At 43.6% G+C, this 21,965-nt stretch overlaps 1 protein-coding gene across 1 annotated transcript in view; it reads left to right on the top strand.

Moving 5' to 3' along the window:
• Nucleotides 1-14,048, top strand: part of GLCE (glucuronic acid epimerase) — a 35,163-nt gene extending 21,115 nt beyond the window's left edge. Inside the window, exons 3-5 of the mRNA XM_014055194.2 lie at nucleotides 9,233-9,822; nucleotides 10,771-11,016; nucleotides 11,910-14,048. Coding sequence (XP_013910669.2) covers nucleotides 9,240-9,822; nucleotides 10,771-11,016; nucleotides 11,910-12,934 — 1,854 coding nt within the window. The 5' untranslated portion in view covers nucleotides 9,233-9,239 and the 3' untranslated portion in view covers nucleotides 12,935-14,048. The remainder of the gene's footprint in view (nucleotides 1-9,232; nucleotides 9,823-10,770; nucleotides 11,017-11,909) is intronic.
• Nucleotides 14,049-21,965: the final 7,917 nt, after the last annotated feature.

A 21,965-nucleotide genomic window follows, 5' to 3' on the forward strand; every position in this document is an offset into this window, starting at 1 on the left:
CATTCAGTTCTTTGATGGAGGCACTGGGATGATAGTAGAGCATTTGAAGCAAGAAGGAACATAGCACATCTCTAGTGATTTTTTAAAAATATGGGTGAAGATGAGGGCCAGTTGGTCACCACAAGCTTTTAATCAAGAAGGAGGTATCTTGTCTGGGCCTGGTGCTTTTCATGGCTTTTGTCTGTGAAATAGATCTTGCACCTCATTTTTTGTAATCGCCAGAGGTGGTGGGTCTAATGAGGTGGGGTCACTTGTAGGAGGCTTGGCTGTTGTTGGTGTGTCTGAGATGGGGATTGTGGAAATGGATGGCAGTAGTTTTCTCTCAGACCTACAGGAAAACACATTCAGGTCATCTGCCAGTTGTTGATTTCCTTCAGCCTGGGAAGGAGGTTTGCTGTAACCGGTGATATTTTTAAGAGTTTTCCACATGTTTGCTGGTTCATTTGTTGAGAACCAATTCCTTAGCTTTTCAGAGTAGCTTCTCTTTGCTGCTCTGATCTCCCTTGTTAATATATTTCTGGCCTGATTGTACAGCTTCTATCGCCTTTTCTGTAGGCTTCCTCTTTGGTACAACGTAGCTGCTTAAGTTTTGCTGTGAACCAAGGTTTATTGTTACTGTATATTCTCAGTTTTCTGGTTGGCACACATAGGACTTCACAAAAACTGACATATGATGTTACAGTATCTGTGACTTCATCCAAGTCTGCAAAGGTATCTTCGAAAAAGGGCGTTGGTACTTACCTAATACGCCTCTTCTCATAGTGGGGGGAGGAGTATCCAGAATGGGTTGACCTTGTCCTCTCATGATTGGATGAGTCAGATAAGCTCTTTGGGCAACGCCCCCTGGCCAGCAGGACCTCCCATATTTGACGAAGAGCTCCATCCGACTCGTTGCACCATTCACTCCAGACTCTTAATTCAGTTCTTAGCTTTTATCGTCTTCAACATCAATATTTATATAACTTCATAAAACAATGAACATAAAACTTAGTCGTACAAACATAGTCAGGGAGGGACTGGATACTCCTCCCCCCACTATGAGAAGAGGAGTATCAGGTAAGTACCAACGCCCTTTCTCCATAGTGAGGGGGGAGGAGTATCCAGAATGGGACGTACCAAAGCCTGCACGTCCCTAGGGAGGGAGACCCATGAGGTGCAATGTCCCCCGCTCATGCCAGTTGAGGCGTGGGCCCCGCCCTGTGAACCGCCTGCAACGCCCTGCGTCCAAAGAGGCTTCTGCTGAGGCAAAAGAGTCCAGTTTATAGTTCCTAGCAAAGGGAGAGGGGAAAGCCCACGTGGCTGCCCTGCAGATTCCGGCCAGGGCTGTCTGCGTGGCCCAGGCCCTGGACATGGCTGCGCTCCGCGTGAAGTGAGCTGTGATATGATTGGTGTCTGTAAGCCCTGAGAAGTGTGCCACTTCTTTCCCAACGAGTGGGAAGAGCCTGGACAGAAGTTGGGCAAATCAGTTCCTGGGTTTGGTGGAAGCAAGGGTCCACCCTGGGGATGAAGGACATAATCCCACTCTGTCTTGGTGGAAGAAGCAGAGATCCTCCCTGGTGGACAGAGCTTGCAGTTCATATATCTGCCTGGCGGAAGAGATGGCCACCAGAAAGGCCACCGTGAGAATCAGGAACTTAAGGGAAACTTCGTAAAGGCTCAAAAGGAGCGCCTATTGGAGCGTCCCCTACCCTGTGTAAGTCCCAGGAATGGTACCTGAACGCTGTGTGCGGTTTGGGGTTGGAAGCCCCCTTGAGGAATTGCCTGACCATAGGATGGTGAGTCAAGCTCTGGTTCCTGCCACGCAGGAGAACTGGCGAGATGGCTGAAATCTGTCTCCTAATTGTGTTAGAAGCTAACCCTCTGTCCCGGCCTGCCTGGAGGAGGTCCAGAATCTGAGGCACTGAGGCCTGGCTAGGATTGTGCCCCAGGGAATTATACCATGAGGCAGAGGCCCGCCACATGGAGCCATAGATACGCTCTGTGGAGGGTGTGCGGGCAGTCTGGATAGTCTGCATCACCCTGGGGGGAAGAGGTCTTTCTCCAGGATGCTCCGCTCAAGAGCTAAGCAGTCAGTTGGAGCCATTGAAGGTCTGGGTGCTCCAGCGACCCCTGGTTAAGGGATATCCCCTCCTGGGGGATTCTCCATGGCCTCTTCGCTGAAAGCGACTGGAGATCTGCAACCACAGCCTCCGGGGCCAGTGAGGCGCCAACAGAACCCCTTCCACCCCCTCCCGAAGGGTTTCCCATATGAACCTGGGGATCAGGGGTAAGGACAGAAGGCATACCGACAACCCCTGGGCCAGGGGCTTCGTAGATCATCTGCCCCTTCTGCCCCCCCATGTCTGGTACCTGGAGAAGAACCTCGGGAGCTGAGTGTTGAGGGGCGTGGCGAATAAGTCGGCCTCCGGGCGTCCGAAGCACTCCGCCAGCTCCTTGAAGATTGTTGGCTGCAGCTTCCACTCCAAATTGTCCCCAGTCGGCTCAGATGTTCCCCACCCCTGCTATATGTTCTGCCCTCAGCGAATGTTGTCTAAATTCATAGGCTATCTGAGGTGCTTCTGCGATCTCTCATAGTCGGACATCCCATTCTGAGTTTGTGGTGGGTTCTGGCATGGGGACCAGCCTGTCTGACCCTTTTTTCCCCCGACCATAAGGGTGCTATGATTCTATGGCTAGGATTAGCGCAGAGATATTCTGAATGTAAACACAGACGGAGTTTAATGGGCGGCCACTAGAGTGCATGTAAAGATGAAGTGAGGGAAGCTAAGCTCACAATAAAGGCCTGCCACAAAGGTAAAATAATAATAATAACAAGAACCACCACAACAATAATAATAATAAAATAAAATACAAAAGGGGGCATCTTCCCACCTGATAAAACCAAGAAAGATTAAGGAAACGATAGGTCCCTTGCTGGGAGAAAGTGGCCCGAAGCTGACAAGCAGCAGGGGTAAAGCAGAACTATTTAACTCGTGCTTGGCAACTGTCTTTACCCGAAGGGATAAACAATCCAACCTATCAAGAACAGCGCCCCAAATTCAGATTAGGGACCCAAGATGAGATAGGGAAGAAATGGTAGCCTGTCTATCTTAGGCAAAGTCCAGTTCCCAGGACCGGGTGGGTTACACCCCAGGGATCTGAAGGAACTGGCGGACGAGATCTCCAAACAACTGAAACTATATCTATCAGAGATCCTGGAGTACCAGAGAACCACTATAGAATTGCTGATGTGATTCCCCCCTTCAGAAAGAGAGAAAAACAGCTCAAGAGCCCAAAGCCAACATGGGTTTGTCAAAAACAGATCATACCAGACTAGACATATTGCCTTCTTAGATACGGTGACAACCCTAGTGGACCATAGGAATGCCATTGATATAGTTAACTTGGACTTCAGCAAGTCCTGATAAGGTAGACCATAACCTACTACTAGATAAAGTAGAAGAATTTGGGTTAGACATAGTCACACCAGATGGCTTGGTAACTGGTTGACCAACCGCACACACCTGTACTCCTCAACGGAACTGCCTCTTCATGGAGGGAAGAATGCAGTGAGTGCCCCAAGGCTCTGTGTTGAGCCCAGTACTCTTCAACATCTTCATCAGTGATTTGAATGAGGGTGTTAGGTGTGTAAGCTAACAGTTGGCTTAGCAAAATATATGCCATGATAGTAGTACTGTTTCTTTAAGAACTGTTATCTCAAGCGGTCATAAGAAGGAGCCGGTATGCCGGTTAGCTCTCTGTTTGTTAAATGCTGATTGGGGGGGGGGGGAAGACTCATCAGGTTTGCAGATGACCCCAAGCTGGCAGGAATAGCCAATACTTCAGAATACAGGCTAAAGATACAGAAGGATCTTGATACACTTGAACCTTGGGCACTGCCTAGGAAAATGAGATTCAATGAAGTAAGGTTCTACCTTTAGGCAACGAAGGTGAAGTGCACAGGTACAGAATACCTTGCTCCACAGTAGTAACTGTGAAGGAGATCTTGGAGTCTTAGTGGACAACCCTTTAATATGAGCCAGCAGTGTGCAACAGCTGCCAGAACCCAACACAGTTTTTGGCTGCATAAACAGAGGAATAGAATCAAGCTCCCGTGAAGTGTTCCTCCCACTTTATAAGGCCTTGGAAAGGCCACAATTGGAATTCTGCATTCAGTTTGGTCACCATGATGTAGAAAGGATGTGGAGGCTCTAGGGAGAGTGCAGAGAAGAGCAACAGAGGGGATCGGGACTGGAGGCTAAAGCCTATGAAGAATGGTTGCAGGAATTGGGTAGGTCTAGTTTACTGAAAGGAAGGACTAGGGGAGACGTGATAGCAGTGTTCCAATATCTCAGGGGTTGCCACAGGGAAAAGGCAGCCTGATTATCCTCCAAGGCACCTGAGTGCAGAACTAGAAGCAATGGGTGAAAACTAATCAAGGAGAGAAGCAACTTAGAACTGAGGAGGAATTTCCTGACAGTTAGAACAATTAATCAGTGGAACAACCTGCCTCCAGACGTTGTGAATGCCCCAACATTGGAAGCTTTTTAAGCAGCTGTTGGATAGCTATTTGTCTGAAAAGGTATAGGGTCTCCTGCCCAGGCAGGGGGGTTGGCCTAGAAGACCTGCAAGGTCCCTTCCCCCTCTGCTATTGTATTGCATAGTATTGCATTGCATTGCATTTGCTCTTTGCCTAGTCACCCCCACCCTTGGAAGGCCTTGGGGGAGGGGGGTAATCTCTAACCTGATTGGAGGTTCTTCTATCTCCCCCTGGGAGCTGCAGTCTTTAGCAGCCAGGCTGATTATTCCTCCCCCTCTGTGTTTTCCAGGCTGCCGGGGGCTGCGGGCTTGGGCCACGTGGGGCCCCTCCTCCCCCTTCTTTCCAAATGGCTCTGCAGGGCAATTGCCATAGCCCCCGCCCTCAGAACTTAGCCACAAAAAAACAGCTTTTGCTAAGAGGCCAGCCTACTTCTCAGGGTCTTCTCGCCTCTCCTTCTCCTACTCAAAGGAAAATGCTCTTAAGGGGGAAGCAAGAATTAGCCACAAAAAACACAGCTCTTGCTGGAGCCTCTTTCTGAGGGCCTTCTCGCCCCCAACTCTCTTTCTCCTACTTAAAGGAGAGCGTCCTTAAGGGGGAAGCCTTCTCCTATTACTAGGCAGTTAGAAAGGGACAGAACGGGCTTTTAGGCAAGATTTCTGAAACACCGAAGCCAAAGGTGATCCTCCCCTGGGGGGGGAGGAGTTCTCAGGTTGGGGGGGAGGGTTCTTTCTGCAGTCTTGTGGCAGCTGCCTCTGTGATTCATCTAGGACAGTGTTTTTCAACCTTTTTGTGCAAAGGCACACTTTTTTCATGAAAAAAATCACGAGGCATACCACCATTAGAAAACGTTAAAAATTTTTAACTCTGTGCCTATATTGACTATATATAAAGTAATTTTCCCACGGCACACCTTACACTATGTCACAGCACACTAGTGTGCCGCGGCACAGTGGTTGGAAAACACTGATCTAGGAGGTAGGCTTGGGGGGCGGTATCCACCGCCTGCCTCTAACCTCCTTAATAAGCCTCCTTTTGGCCCTTTGCTGCATCCCCCGCCCTTGGCTAATGCCTCTGCGATGGTTTCTCACCTTTCGAGAGCTCCACAGAGCCTCCGGTTGTGGTTGTTGTTGGAGGGCCGAGAGCTGGGCTCCTGCCTGCCTCTTCTGAGCTGCTGGGGGCCACCATCTTGGACCACGTGGTTTCAAGATGGCCCCCGGCTCCAAATTCAAAAGGCTCCTCTTTGCTGGAGCACATGGAAATGGCTTTTGCAGCTCGCCTCCCCCTGCCTCCCGCAGCTCTTTCTGAGCCTTTCCGGCTCTCACCTTGTCCACTGGTGATAGCTGCCAGCGCAGGCTTTCCAGGGCATTTTAACAACCCTCGTGGCTCAACCCCTGAGGGGAGCAGAGGAGCGCTTCTGCTCCTGAGAAGCCTCTGCATCAAGGGCTGCCTCTAGGAAGCATATATGCCCTCTCCTCCTGCCTGCCCGGCAAGGGTCCTCCCTGAGTGATTCCGTCTCACTCAGTGGCCAGGGCAGCGTGCTGCCCCAGGGGGCTTGTGGCAGTCCAGTCCTTGCAGGAGGAGGCTGTGTGCGATGTAGGGAGGCAGGATTTGCTGGGTCCAAGTTTATTTTCCTTAGTCCTTTGTAAATTACTGGAGGTCCAGAGTGGTGCATCCTTTCCATTGAGTGGGATGAGTCAAATATGGGAGGTCCTGCTGGCCAGGGGGCGTTGCCCAAAGAGCTTATCTGACTCATCCAATCATGAGAGGACAAGGTCAACCCATTCTGGATACTCCTCCCCCCTCACTATGGAGAACATCAGTGCAATCAAGGCAAGCCTGTAGCTTTAGCTACAGTCCTCACTGATTCAATTGTTGGTTTCATGGTTTAAAGTCTTTGACTGTAAGTAGGTACAAGGTGAATCATGTAATGATCAGAATGTCCCAGAGCTTTTCATGATAAAGACTGATAAGCATCTTTTAATGTTGTGTAGCAATGGTCTAAAGTATTCTTGCTCCTAGTGAGACAATTGACATGCTGAAAATATTTGGTAGCTCTTTCCTTAAGTTTGCTTTGCTTAAATCCCCTAAAATAATTGAAAGTGTTTAACTTTAATTGAAAGTGTTTAAAGTATTTAACTTTAGCTCATATAATCTGGTCAGATAGAGTTCGTAATGCATTGTTTACACAAGCTTGTGGAGAAACAGACATAGCAATTAGGATAAATGAGGAGAACTCACGTGGAGAATAGTATGGTTTGCAATTAATAATTAATGTCTCTAAGTCCACATCACATAATTTCTTTTGTATAGTTTTATCCGTTCTTTTTACCCCAATTTTTCTGCAATTGTGTCTGCTCTTTGTATCTGAAACCCTGGGATATATGCAGGCTGCTATCATCAATTGGCTCATTTAGCCAGGTTTCAGTGAAGCAGAGAGCTGCTGAGTTGTAAAAATCAGAATTGCCTCTATTTAAAAGGAGTATTTCATCCATCTTATTGTAAGCAAGTGAGTATAATTTAGTCGGAAAGAGTGAAGGGAGAGGGTTTTTTAATTCTACTGATTTTGGAAATAATTGTGGGAACAGTTTTATCATTTTTTTTTCTTACTAACAGTTTTACTCTTGAGGTTCGTTTTCCCTGGTAGTTTCCTTATTGCTATGTTAAGTTTGGATACAAACTTCTGCCTTTACTGGGACTTCTTTGTGTTCAGGGATGCTAGACTCTGTAATTTCTCTTTTAGCACTGCAATTAATTACTTTGGATGCAGGTATCATTTGAATTCTCCCTGGGCAGGAATACAAACACAGCACAGACTTTGCAAAATACTTTCTCTATAACTTTGTTGTTGTCCATTAATGGTCCCAGTAAATTGAAGAATGGTTAGTGTTTTGCTCCCTCTTGTGGCTAATGTTCAAATTAATATTGTAGCCTTTGGTTCTCTTAAAAAAATTAAAATATATTTTTGTTTAAAAATGAAAAAAAAACTTTTTAAACGTTTCAAAAATTAAAAATGTTGGTTTTTTGCAAATTAAATCTGTTTTTCAATCTGAATTATTTTGTCACTTATTATAAATATTGTTTACTTATTTAAAAATAATTTTAAAAATTGTAAATAATTGTTTGAAAATAAAAAAATTTAAAAAGAAATCTATAAAAATTACTCAATTTGGAAAAAAAACAGGATTTACAGACATTAGCTGTAATGAAGTTACTTTTCCTTCCTTGAAAGGAATGGGAAAAAGTAAGTCCAGGCTTCTCTTCTTTTTTTATTTGTGTTCCAAACTTCACTCAGAGTACTAAAAGGGGAAAGGAGGTGTGCAAGAGTAGGCCAAAAAATTGAGGGGGAAAGGGGGAGGAAAAATGATGTAAAAATGAATAGAGAAAATAATTGTGAGCTGCTTTAAAAATTCTGTTAAAAATTAGTGATTTGCTCCCACTTGTGGCTAATGTTGAAAGCTTGCAGCCAGTGTAGAAAGGGAATAGAAAAAGGAGAATAAAGAACTGCTCTAGTTCTGTGTGTGTTTGTCATGAGTTTCTCCTCCCTGTTTTTGTCACCAGAGAAACTCCCTGAATAAAGTCTACATTTTATCTACACTCTCTGTGGATAAAGTCTATACATCCCTGTTAAAATGCCAGGTTATTGAGATATAAAAAGGATCAGACCAATTACTTCAGAATTCCATCTTTAATATAACTTAAGCTGTACAATTGAATTGAAAAACAAACCAATCTTTGGGGGTGGGGGGGAATAACACCCAAAAAGTCCCACCAGCTTATATATGATATTAAAGGTGGAAAAATTTCTTAAGTGATTTACCTTGGTCTAATATTTTTACATTTCAAAACCTGGCATTTTAACAGGGATATGTCGACTTTCTAAAGGGGTCTCCAACCTTGGCAACTTTAGGACTTGTGGGCGAACTTCCAGAGTTCCTCAGCCAGCTGACTGAGGAATTCTGGGAGTTGAAGTCCACAAGTCTTAAAGTTACCAAGGTTGGAGACCCCTGTTCTAAAGTGTAGTTTACCTCCAGCGCTCTGCACAAGAACAGCAAGAGAAGCACTTATTACACAGCAGAAATTCTGAGGCATCTCTCGAGCCATTTCAAAATCACTCCCTCAGATATGGGATCATCCTATCATTAGAGTCCCTAGTGATTCCCTGCTGTCAAAAATACCTGTTGTTTGCACCAATGGAAATTATTTGCATACTAATAATTTCACTTTTAGGTGACTCTAACATTCTGCCCATGTGCCTGGGACCCTAAAGGAGATGGAGCGGGTGCAAAATAGGTCCTGCCCACAAGCAGACCCTTTTTTGTGGTCCTGGATTGTGTTCTCACTGAAATCTCTGAAGCCAGTAGGTGCCTTTTGAAGATGTGACTAGGTGATCTAGTCCTCATTTTGTTTTTGTCCCTCCTTTTTTCACTGTATGTTATTTTTATATTATTCTTCATGCATTGTTCTAAGGTAGTTTAGATTTCACAAATCCCTGCAAGATTCTACTATGCAAGAAACGGTATGGAATATTGTTAAAATAGTGTTACTGTTCTCTCTGACATGAAGCTGCTGATGCAAAATACTACGTACTCTTTCCCCCAGAGGGATCCCTGGAGCAATCAGCTGGGGCTTGGAACTGTTCAGTTTGCATATTGTTTCATGTGCCCAATCTGCTCTTTCACTCTGACTTTTAATTGAATTGAATTTTTATTTTAGGTATGGTATGAATATGCGTTGCTTGGCAGCTCGGGTGAACTATAAGACTTTGATTGTCATCTGCCTTTTCTTCTCCTTGATCACTATCCTGCTGTGGAATCGGTGCACCAGTGGAAAAATAGCACCTTTCCCGCATGACTTGAGCGGCAGCGTGAAAGCAGATGGATCAGAGAAGCGAGTGGCTGCATCAGAGAGCAGCCAGTGTGTGAACAGACCAGCTAAGCAGCAGAGTGAGGAAGCATCGCCCCAGGAGCAGCAGAAGGCTCCCCCCATTGTTGGGGGCTTCCATGGGAACAAAATCTTAGGGCTGAAATATGAAGAAATTGACTGTCTAATCAATGATGAGCACACTATTAAAGGCAGAAGGGAGGGGAATGAGATCTTCCTGCCTTTCTCATGGGTGGAGAAGTACTTTGAGGTTTACGGGAAAACTGCCCAATATGATGGCTACGACCGGTTTGAGTTCTCCCATAGTTACTCCAAAGTGTACACCCAGAGAGCCCCCTACCATCCGGATGGTGTTTTTATGTCATTTGAGGGCTATAATGTGGAAGTCCGTGACAGAGTGAAGTGCATCAGCGGCGTTGAAGGTTTGTTATTTTTGTTCAAAATATTTACAGATCCATGAGGGTGTAAATATTGATAGCTAAATTTTGATTAAACACTTGTATTAAAACTTTAAAACTAGAGGTTGTTTTCAGTATTGGAAGTCAAAAGAAATAACCTCCAGGGAGTTTTGTTCTTTTTAAAAAAAAACATGATGGATTTTAATAGGAAATTTAATGAACTAGTTGAGATTTATGTTAATTATATTGTTTTTGTTCCACAGTGAAACAAAATAAATGTGACCTTTGAGAACACAGTAAATTTACAATAAGACATCCATGATGTAAAAGTAAACATAAAAAAATCAAGCAAAAGTTTTTTGCCCTCCACAATCCAATGTTTCAAAGCCAATAATGGAGAGGGGGCAACCTCTTTTCCATGGGCAGGTTGTTCCCTAATGCAATCACATAGGAAAGTTGCAATTGAGTTAAGCCAGTGTTTCTCAACCTTGGAGCTTTAAGTCATTCTGAAGGATTCTGGGAGTTGAAGTCCACATTGACTTAAACTTATCAAGGTTGAGAAACATTGGGTTAAGCCATCCCAACTCCCTTAGATAGTATTGCTTGATATCTGCGTACTTGAATAGAAATAGTCTGCACATCTGTCAAAGCTTAAATACAAGAAATTCCACTTTGGCATGCTTATTTGAAACCTTTAAAAATCCATATTGAGCAGTACCCTTATTGGACCAATTGGTGCTGCAACCTGTGAGGTTTAACATTCTCCACAACTGTTAGTCAGACAAGGGCATACAAAAACAGGAGATATGCCTGTTTTGAAACCACAGAAACAGACCAAGCTTCCCCAGACAGCCCCATTGGCAGATTCCAGGAGGAAAATGACCAGTTTGAAGGAAGACTGGGACTTTTCAGGAAGAAAAACCACCCTGAAGTTTGGTGTAGAGATGCACAGAACGTTCTCTTATGTTTCAGGTGTGCCGCTTTCCACGCAGTGGGGACCTCAAGGCTACTTTTATCCCATCCAGATTGCCCAATACGGGCTCAGCCATTACAGCAAAAACCTGACGGAGAAGCCTCCCCATGTGGAAGTGTATGAAACGGCGGAAGAGAGGGAGCAGGGCAGCCCACCAGGCAAATGGATGGTTCCCAAAGGCTGTTTGGTCACGACGTTGCTGGACAAATCCCGATTCACAAATGTCAAGCAGTTTGTTGTTCCTGGTGAGTCAAGTGGACAGCAAGTTGCCTTTCCTTTGGGTAAAGTTCGGCATTCCTGGTCCATGGTTCTTATTCTGGAGGCCCAGAAGGCAAGAGGAATGTACTCAGTTTTAGACGATGTACCTGGACGTCACTTCCCATCTGCACATCCTGTTCCCAAATCGTTGAACTGTCATGAGATTGATGGGTGCATGCAAAAACACACTTGGGACTGCCAAAATCTTCTAATTTGAATGTCTCCGATTTAGCATTGTACATGCCTGACTCCAAACTAATGACATATTGAGGAAGTCACATGATGCTTGATCTCATTGTGGCCTGGACAGCATTCACCATAACCCGTGGGATGACCAAGTGTTGTAGAATCTCTGGTCCAGAAATGTTCCCTTCTGATAATATTGAGGTTGGCAGAGTAAAGGGAGGGAGCACTGTCTGATCAGATAGAGTTATGGGAGGGGGGCCAGCAGGCAGGAAAGAAGAACTTTGGGGAGTTAAGTTGAGGAACAGGTGGAACCTAAAAATTGTGAACAGCAAGCATTGATGAGGCTGGGAAAGGAGATGGTGTGATCCAAGGCCAGAGACACCCATTTGAGCTGTGAGTTGGAAATTTCTAATTGATTTTTACCAATTGGGATATTGCTGCCAGATTTAGCTTTATAAAGCACAAACTTTTTGCCTGGCCTTCATGTTTTTAATGTGTAAATAATGAAGGGATTCAAGCTGATATGTTTATTTCACCCTACCGATTGAAGTTCTTTGGGAATTTGCTGAAACATGCATCTTGGCTGAAGAGCTAATTAAGGGAACTTGTGGGTCAGTCCGTCAGTACACAGGAAAAAAAACCTCTCACTTTGCTTCCTGACCACCTCTGTATTTCTTCCTTTGTTTCCCTTCAGAAAACTCCGAGGGAGCGTCTCTCCAGCTGGGGAACACAAAGGACTTTGTCATTTCCTTTGACCTTAAATTATTAACGAATGGGAGCGTTTCAGTGGTCCTTGAGACAACCGAGAAGAACCAGCTGTTTACAGTGCACTACATCTCAAATTCTCAGTTGATTGCTTTTAAGGACAAAGAGATTTTCTATGGAATCGGAGCCAGGACCAGTTGGAGCACAATCACACGAGATCTTGTCACTGATTTAAGAAAGGGTGTCGGACTCTCTAACACAAAAGTGGTCAAACAGACCAAAATTATGCCCAAAAGGGTGGTGAGGCTGACCGTGAAGGGAAAGGGCTTCATAGATAACATCACTATCTCAACCACTGCCCACATGGCAGCATTTTTTGCTGCCAGTGATTGGCTGGTGAGGAACCAAGATGAAAAGGGTGGCTGGCCAATCATGGTAACCCGGAAGCTAGGGGAAGGGTTTAAGTCTTTGGATCCAGGTTGGTACTCTGCCATGGCACAAGGACAGGCAATCTCCACCTTGATTCGGGCTTACCTGTTGACAAAGGACCATACTTTCCTCGGTTCGGCTCTGCGAGCAACAGCCCCTTACAAGCTCCTGTCAGAGCAACATGGCGTGAGGGCTGTCTTCATGGGCAAATATGACTGGTACGAGGAGTACCCAACCTCGCCCAGCTCCTTCGTTTTAAACGGATTCATGTACTCTCTAATTGGCCTATATGATTTAAAAGAAACAGCTGGCGAGAAGCTGGGCAAAGAAGCAAAGCTGCTCTATGACCAGGGCATGGACTCCCTAAAGGCCATGCTCCCCTTCTATGACACGGGCTCAGGAACAATCTATGACCTTCGCCACTTCATGCTGGGCACAGCTCCCAATTTAGCCCGGTGGGATTATCACACCACCCACATCAATCAGCTCCAGCTGCTGGGCACCATAGATGAGGCCCCCGTGTTTAAAGAGTTCGTCAAGCGGTGGAAAAGCTACCTGAAAGGCGGCAGGGCAAAGCACAATTAAGCCGAGCTGATAACCAAAACCACATTTCCTTGGTCTGCTGTGCTTAGGAGTTGCCATCTTTAAGTAGAAAAGTGGAACTTTGGGAACTGTGTGTCTATGTGTGTGCTTTTTTAAAAAGATTTATGTTTTCAAAGAAGTGGTCCTTAAAACCCCTTTATAATCAATTGCATTCCAGAGGATAAATACTTTAGAGATGGCACTAGAGCAGACGTCCAATGATTGGACTGAATCAAAACTTAACAAGTTTACTTTCCACAGTGATCCATGATGATACTTAATGCAGAATAGAATGTGTACTTCTGATTTCCCCTCTTCTTTTCAGAGAAATTCATTATGGATTCACAATTTTGTTGCCTGGAATTTTGCAGAAAAACAAGAATCCATTTTCCTTTCCTTAAAAAGAAAAAAAGTGAGCCTTTAAAAAAAAAAAGTAGCTTTACAACATAATTTCCTGTTTGCTTGTATTCTCCAGATTGGTTAGTGTGCTGATTATTTTTTTCCCCTTGTTGAAACAATATCAGAATGTTTTGGGTTCTGTATTGAGGGATAAATCCAACAGTGATTTTGTTGTTGTCTGTTTAAAATCTCTTGGGGATGAGACTTCTCCAGGAATGTTGGTGAAGCTCCATGAAAGCAGAGGGAGCTGCAGAAGATGCAAATGGTGCTTGTCCTCTTCTCATTTGCCTCTTATGAGGTCGGCCCCAGACGTTTCTGGTGGGATGGTATCCATCTGTACGTTTGAATGTTTTGTTCTTCGAGCACAACTACAAGCAGTTTGAGTTGATTGCACAAATATTGTAGCCATTTTGACTGTGTCCCTTGATCTGCATTTTTCCACCAAATCTTGATTCCGTTACTCTTTTACATGTAACACTATGGGGTTTTTTTTGTATGTACTGTATATGCAGTTTATTTTCTTGAGAAATTTGAACTGTTTCCTTTCAGACTTGTATTGTTTGAAATACAATGTATGTTATTTGGAAAAATACGTCTCTGATTTACCACAAACGTTTGTTTGTTTGCTTGTTTTCTTTTTGCAGCCTCTTGATCAAGAGAGTGAGTTGAATGTTTTTGTACTTTAAATTATATTATATGAATCAGATATTCATAATGACTACGGTACTTGTTCTACATTTTTCTTCTGCCCAGCCAATTTTCTAAACAGTGCTAGCTGTCTCTTAAACCTTACTAGATGGCAACTGTTATTTAAATTTCTGTTCCTAAAATTCTGCCTAAGGACATGTTCTTGAAGAATTTCCATAGATATCTGGAAATTGTTACTGTGTTGCCAGAGCAGTTCTGTGAAACTCACATGCATCCCTTTACATATTCTGAGTCGGTCCCTCTCTAAGCAGACTGATGGGACTTCCATTTGCGTGACCACTTAGAAGCTCAGGAAGAAAGTGAGTTATGTGAGTTACGCCATCTCTCGCAAAATGCCATTCTCACACTTAATTCTTGCTTATGAGCAGCTTTTCTGTGTTTGGCTGTTTCTGTATAGCTGATAGAAAGTGAATCTATAAATGATTTATTATTATAAGTCATGTTAAGATGCCTGCCTAAGAATCAGCTCAAGAGGTCAGTTTTTTTCATAGATGTTGAAATGTCACTGGATGATATTTTAGCAGATTAGCTAATCTTGACCAAAATTCAGTTTATAAGCAGTTCACAATCCTGTCTAAAATCTTTCCGAGCCTCAGTTCTCATGCAGCAAAACCAGATGCAAAATGGACAGAAACAATAAAAGGTGTATTTTAGTATTTTTAAAGCTATGAACAAGTTCTGACATTAAATTTCTTAGCATATACATTATAATATCAACCTCTCTGTTAGAACTGTTGTGATCATATGATTTCCGACCCCTTCCCAATGTTCATCTCTTTTCATTATATATCACATGCCTCATTTCAAACTTCCATACAGAGCTAAAATAGTTCTCATTTTTAGAAGTAAATCCCCAGGTCCCAACTATAAAGGGTCTTTATTTTTAAGAATCGGTTAAAATATTTTGAGGCAAAATATTCTTCCCAATATAGCTTCCAGGCACTATTTTGCTCCAATTCCCTGAATTCATGTGAGAGAGAGAGAGAGCTGTGTCTGTCTGAAGATACAGATCTCAGAAATCCTGCATGCAATTCTTGGAGCCAAGAATTTGGCCGGAAGAATATATAGACTATGAAGAGGAAGTGAATGTCTTACGAATACAGAATTTCAAAGTGAAAATTTAATATTATTGATGGAATCGACATGTAACTTAATATGTTTTCATTAAGATGGGCACAAATGGTAACATTTTCTGGTTGACAGGATCAAATAATTTTCTTCCAGAAAGTTTCCAGCAGAGCATATCCTCTCATCCTTTTGGCATTCACTACTTTTTCATTCCTCCCACCCCTATCTAGTTCTGTCCAGGAGAAAGCAGGTCCATTCCGTGCACAGAACATTGGTTGCTGCTGGGTTAAATAGCTGGAGAGCTGTAGACAGAACATAGATGGAATCTGGAAATGCTCACCCTTGCTGTGATAACAAAAGAGGACATTATAGGACATTTTCCAACAACTATGTATATATCCAAGCAATATATTAACTCCCCTTATTTTTGCAGTTGATGGCCACTTGGATTTGAAGCAGTGTGTGCAGAGTTTTGGATTGTACCACTTTGTTGATTTGTTAGTGCCTTAACTCTTGTGGCCATTACCCTCATGCAGTAAGAATACTGGACTTGCTCATTCAGTGGCTTCCTCGTGCAACCCTCTTTAGGGTATAGGTATCTTTCTAGGCCCATTGGGATAAAATTTAAATGCGACTTATTGTGTGTATGAAGGTTCGGGGTGGCTCCTTCACAGTCTTTGATTATCAGAGAGAAACCTAAAATTCTCCAGTAATGTTCATCAGGTTGAAACAGGTGGAAAATGACAGGGCTTCCCTTAAAAGATCAGAGGCAGCTGTTGACAAGCTGCACTGACTATGAGCAGGAATCACCATGTATGATGGGACAGATTCACCTTGTATGAGGCTGTCACCTGAACGTGGTATTTTCATTCTTGGCACGCTATTGATTTGTTACACTTGTCAATCTTTGTAAAATTGACAACTATTTGGTAATGCTTGTGTGATGCAGCCAACCATTTTTTTGCTTTGGATTTGACCACTTCTTCAGTGGCTTTTGTGAATTATGGATGGTGGCTGTCACTGGAGGCCGCTTGTTCTCCTTGCTTAAGAAATACCATGTCTGAATTAGGCCTCTTAATTATATAACAAAGGGTGTATGATAAGAAATTTCAGGAGACAAAGTAAATTGGGAAAAAAAGCCAGAAGAGAAGTTATAGGAAAGCCACGACATAGTCATTTCAAGAAACAAGGATTATTCCTTTGTGGTCTCGGATCTTGCAACTTTGCATCACTGTGCAGACAAGTTTGCATTGTGTTTAAGGAGACAGTGGCACAAGCACAAACATCATCACATGGTCATTTCCTGTGCCATTCTTAGTGATTCACTGCATGCAAGTTTTTCATCCTCCTAGTTGTGTGTTCCTTTTGTTTTTACTTCCGTTACATACAGGATTTACACAAATATGCAATAAACTGTTTACAGGATGCTCTTTGAAGGGCAGTGAATCCTTTGTAAAATTGTACAGACTTTGTGGTTTAAGCACAATGTGCACAGGCTAGTTTTCTATATGGCAGGACATGGGGTTTTTTTTTGCAGTAGGAATTATCAGATATATGGAATCAACTCTGTCCTTGTTGCTTTATAAAATTATAAAATAAAGGTTTTTAATGTCTCATTGTCCTTTCATGTGTGCTAATTGTACTGCAGTTCTTTTCATAATGTAAGACTGTCAAAAAAGTGTCAGAAAATAACTTTGGGTCTGGATGCACCAACCTGCTTCAAGATGTGGTCAGATACTGCTGGATTTTTCAGTATAGTTAAGCAGGAAGATTGCACAATAAACACTGTACAAGCCAGCATGGCTTTCTCAGAAAGAGTTTCTTTCAATATGTATGAAACAAGAAAAAAGTGAAGGAAATGATAGGTTTACTATGGAAAAGATGGCAAGAAGGTTATGGCTGCTTAGTTCATTCTTCACATCTATCTTCATGCAAAAGGAAAAAAGGATCCAACTTAATAAAAACAATACCGTAAGACACAGAATAGGATTGCAAGTCAAAATAGGCAGGAAAATGGTAAGACAGCACTTACCCACTAAATGAGTTCAAATCGCCATGACCAGAGGATTCACATCCCAGGGTTCTGAAGACATGATTTCTGAACCACTGAACAAAATCTTTCAAACCACCTTGGAACATTGGGGAAAAGCGAGGATTGGAAAAGAGCTGATGTGGTGCCAATCTACAAAAAAAGGGGGGGGGAATGGACCCAGGAAACTACAAGACCAATCAGCCACATCTATCTTCATGCAAAAGGAAAAAAGGATCCAACTTAATAAAAACAATACCGTAGGACACAGAATAGGATTGCAAGTCAAAATAGGCAAGACCAATCAGCCTGACATCAATACCTGGGAAAATCTTGGGAGAAGATAAGCAATACATTTAAGAAAACCCAGAAATTAGTAAGACAATTACTAGAAACCAGCAGAAGTTTGTCAAAAACAAACATGCCAAATGAACCTTATTGCTGCCTTTGACAAGGTGGACCAATGAAATGCTGCAAACAGTATACTTGGAAATCGTAAGGCATTTGGCAGAGTGGACCACAGCCTACTTCTTGATAAGGTAGAAATGTGGCATATACAATATTATCAACAGATGGATTCGCAACTGGCTGACCAACCACATCCAACACAGAGTCCTCAATGGAACTACAGGGGAAACTGGAAGCATTGTGGTGAGATTGATTGGAAAAATAGTGAGCTCCAATGAGCTCTGCGAAAATCCAGCCGGACAAACGGCTGTCGGGGGGGGGGGGTCTTCGGACCACACCCATCCTGTGGGGACGGGGAAGGAGAGGCATCTCGGATGACCAAGAGGAACCAGCTAGTTAGGTCAGAGAGAGCTCTTCAGACTGATGGCGGGGGTGGTGGCGGCCATTTCTAAATGACCATTCTGAAGCTGGGGCAACCAGACTAAGTTTTTGAGCAGGAGTTGTGCTGGAACAGAGTGTTGGAACCGGGTGAGTGATTGGCCAACTCACAGGTAAAAGAAAACTTTGAATTTGGACTTTAAAAAGGGTCCCAGAGCTGAAATTAATGGCTAATTGGCATTTGTAAAATTCCATTGAGGGAGAAGGATAAAGCGGAAGCTAAAACACCAAAGCTCAAGAAGATTCTTGCTTTTACAATTGAATTTGAAGAAATTAAAAATAATAAAAAGAAGAAAACCTGTGGAAAAGGTTTGTAGATTTAAAGTGTTTTTAACAGTTTTGACATATCAGCTGGTTTCTGTGTGTTGTGGATTTGAGAGAACCATCTGCTGGTGGGAAGAGAATATGGCAATACTTTGTAGAAGATAGAAGAGAAAGTACAGCTGGGAAACCTGACCTTGACCTACTGGAAAAGATAATCTGGAACTTTGAGAACTGCTAAGGAGTGTTTGTTTTGCTACATTTCTTGATTTTGATTTTCTACAGCAAGATAATAAATTTTCGACTTGGATTGGACTGGACTAATATTAGAATTGGACATTAGAAAGGGGGGAAGACTATGGACTTTAACTTCTAATTACATAATTTAAAAGTCTTAAAATTTATTAAATTTGTTAAATTGGCAATATGGAAGCTATATGATGAATTAATTGAGATGCTAAAAAATGCATGTGAAACTTTAAAAGGCAATTAAAAGTCAGAAATCCAGCTGGAGCACACAGAACATGAAACGGGAGAAGGGAGTAAAAAAGAGCATAAATGAAGTACAAGAAAATAATATTGAAGAAAAAGGAACCAAAAGTAAAAAACAGATAATTTCACTGGGATTTGCAGTGGCACAAAAAGGGTAGATGGGGGAATGTCCCCCCAAAAAGAATCAATCTAATGGCAAAGAGGGAAATGGTGGGAAGAGACTAGGAGAAGCCCTGGGGGAAACTACTCAAAATTAAAAATGAGAAAAAGGATTCAGAAGAAAAGATACAATAATTATAAAAATAAAAAAGAAGCTAAGGGACTGGGATAAAAGGAGAAAATAAGAAGTGGTGTCAGCACTCCTTCATTGAATATTTAGGAAAGAAAACCACGAGAGTCCATCGATAGAAATCAAGTGTACTTTTACTAATTATAAATGATTAGAAGCATAGCAAAGCGAAGACTGATTATTTAGGTGCGAAAGCAAGTGATATATAGAATAACCCATCCCCCACCCCTTGGCATCCCAGTTGCAGTCCAATCGTAATTCTCCCAAGTGTCAGGTGTGAGATAACTTCGAAAGGCATCACCAAGATGGAATGTTGGTGCTGTTGGCCTTGGCGGGAACCTCCTCCGCATGCGCAGTCAGACAGGCAGCAGAATTCCAGAATCTTCCTCCAGCACAATTAGTAATCCCCTCCCAAATACCATGCCCCCCCTCCCCGTTTCAATGGCAGCCGAAGCAGCAGCAAAGCAGAGGCTGACATCCGGCCGTCCTCCGGAAAAAAGGCGGTCAGGCCTGGAAAACGACAAAACACAAACAAACAGACGAACAACAAAAAACAGAAAAAGAAAGAAGAGGGGGAAGAGAAAGTCAGGAAGGAGAGTCAATCAGGGTTTGTCAGGATAAGTAGAGTAGAACTGGCAGAGTAGCTGGGGAGCGCGGAGGTGGGACTTGTCCACCCACTCGGCATGAGACGGAGGAAAATGCTTCCAAGCCACTAGGTACTGAATCCGATTCCTCTGCCGAGAGTCCAATATGTCTCGGACCTCAAAATGCTGTTCACCATCAATCAATAGGGGGACAGGTGGCGGGTCCACTGGTGGACGTAAAGACGAGAAACGAACAGGTTTAATGAGATTAATGTGGAAAACCGGATAAACACGTTTGAGGTGCTTGGGTAGCTGCAAGTGAACCGAAACAGGATTGATGACCTTGATTATGGGAAATGGGCCCACGTACTTAGGCCCCAACTTCTTAGACTTTTGCGTAGTTTGAAGGAACTTTGTGGATAAATACACTTGGTCACCCAGCTTGTACTGATAAGGTTGCGCACATTTCTTATCAGCCTGTTTCTTATGCACACGATGCACAGCATCCAAAGTACGAAGTGCCAAAGGCCAAATATGCCTCAACCGCTCACTCCATTCGGAAATGGACGAAACCTGTGGCTGTTCAAGAGGAACTTCGGGAATAGGAACAAAGTCTTGGCCAGATACAACTCGAAAAGGAGTGAATCCAGTGCTGCTATGTACGGAATTATTATAAGCCACTTCGTGCGGCAACAAGTCCATCCAATCATCTTGCTGGTAATTGATGAAACAACGTAAATATTGTTCTAGAACAGAATTAGTCCTCTCGCAAGCCCCATTAGTCTGAGGGTGGTAGGCGGAGCTTAGACCCTGGGCGGAGCCAATGCGCTTAAGAAATTCCTTCCAGAAAACAGAAGTGAATTGTACACCTCTATCAGAAATGATGCGATCAGGCACGCCATGCAACCGGTAAACGTGAGAAATGAAGAGTTTAGCAAGTGCCTTTGCAGAAGGAATCTTAGGGCAAGGTATAAAATGAACTTGTTTGGAAAATAAGTCAGTAACCACCCATATGACAGTGTGCCCCTGGCTCTCAGGAAGTTTGACAATGAAGTCCATAGAAATCTCCTTCCAGGGAGCTACAGGGCGAGCTACAGTCTGGAGTAAACCCTGCGGTTTCACCGGCGGGCATTTAGCGGCTGCACAGACTGGACAGCTGGCAACATAAAGTTCAATATCCTTCTTCAAAGAGGGCCACCAAAATTGCCGTTTCACCAAATGCAGCATCTTCACAAAGCCAAAGTGCCCCGCTAACTTGGAATCATGAGCCCATTGGAGAACAACAAGATGAAGAGAGGCGGGGACGTAAAGTTTCGCTCCAATCCATGGCAAATCGTCTCTCATTGTGCATTCACTTTGATGCTGCTGGAACCAGTCATCCTGGGGAAGGGCCTTTTTGAGATCGGACAGAAAATCTTGAGACACTTCCACCTTTGAGCGTGTCTGTTGCCTAGTAACAACAGGAGCAGCGAGGCTGGATGTGGGAACCACGGGCTGGATAAAGCTGAGCTTAGAGCAGTTGTATTGAGGGAGTCTGGACAAAGCATCAGCCATAAAATTCTTTCCTCCTGGGATGTACTTAAGTGTGAAATTGAAACGATTGAAATGCTGAGCCCAGCGCATTTGCTTAGGGGAGAGGCGCCTGGGAGTCCTCAAAGCTTCCAAGTTCTTATGGTCAGTTCACACCTCAAACGGGTGCTTAGTGCCCTCTAGAAAGTGGCACCACGTGGCCAAAGCCCAACGTACAGCAAATGCTTCCTTCTCCCAGATTGCCCAACTCCTTTCCGTGTCTGTGAGTTTACGGGAGGTGCATGCACACGGTTGTAAATTACCTTGGTCGTTAGTCTGAAGCAAGACGGCCCCTACCGCCACATCGCTGGCATCAGTTTGAACGACAAAAGGCTTGTCCATCTCCGGATGCTTCGGAACCAGTTCCGCGGCAAAGAGTCGTTTCAACTTCTCAAAAGCAGCTTGACACTCCATGGTCCAATTCAATGTCTTGCTAGGCTTAGGTTTAGGCCCACCTTTGGACTTCAACAAATTAGTGATGGGAAGTGCAATTTTAGCAAAAGAAGGGATGAACTGACGATAGAAATTGGCAAAACCCAAAAATTTCTGTAATTGCCTGCGTGTACGGGGCACCTCCCACTCAGTGACCGCCTTGACCTTAGCGGGGTCCATCTCAATACCAGCGGGGGAGATACGATACCCAAGGTAGTCTATCTTCTCCTGGTGAAATTCACATTTGGATAACTTGGCATAAAGTTCAGCGGCTCGGAGTTTCTTTAGGACAGTGCGGACCAACTTGACGTGTTCATCATATGTTTGTGTGTAAATAAGGATATCATCTAAATATAT

Source organism: Thamnophis sirtalis, unplaced genomic scaffold, assembly GCF_051295495.1.
Source record: "Thamnophis sirtalis isolate CommonGarterSnake01/CBP01778 unplaced genomic scaffold, rThaSir2_p1.2 scaffold_2, whole genome shotgun sequence".
NCBI classification, from domain to species: domain Eukaryota; kingdom Metazoa; phylum Chordata; class Lepidosauria; order Squamata; family Natricidae; genus Thamnophis; species Thamnophis sirtalis.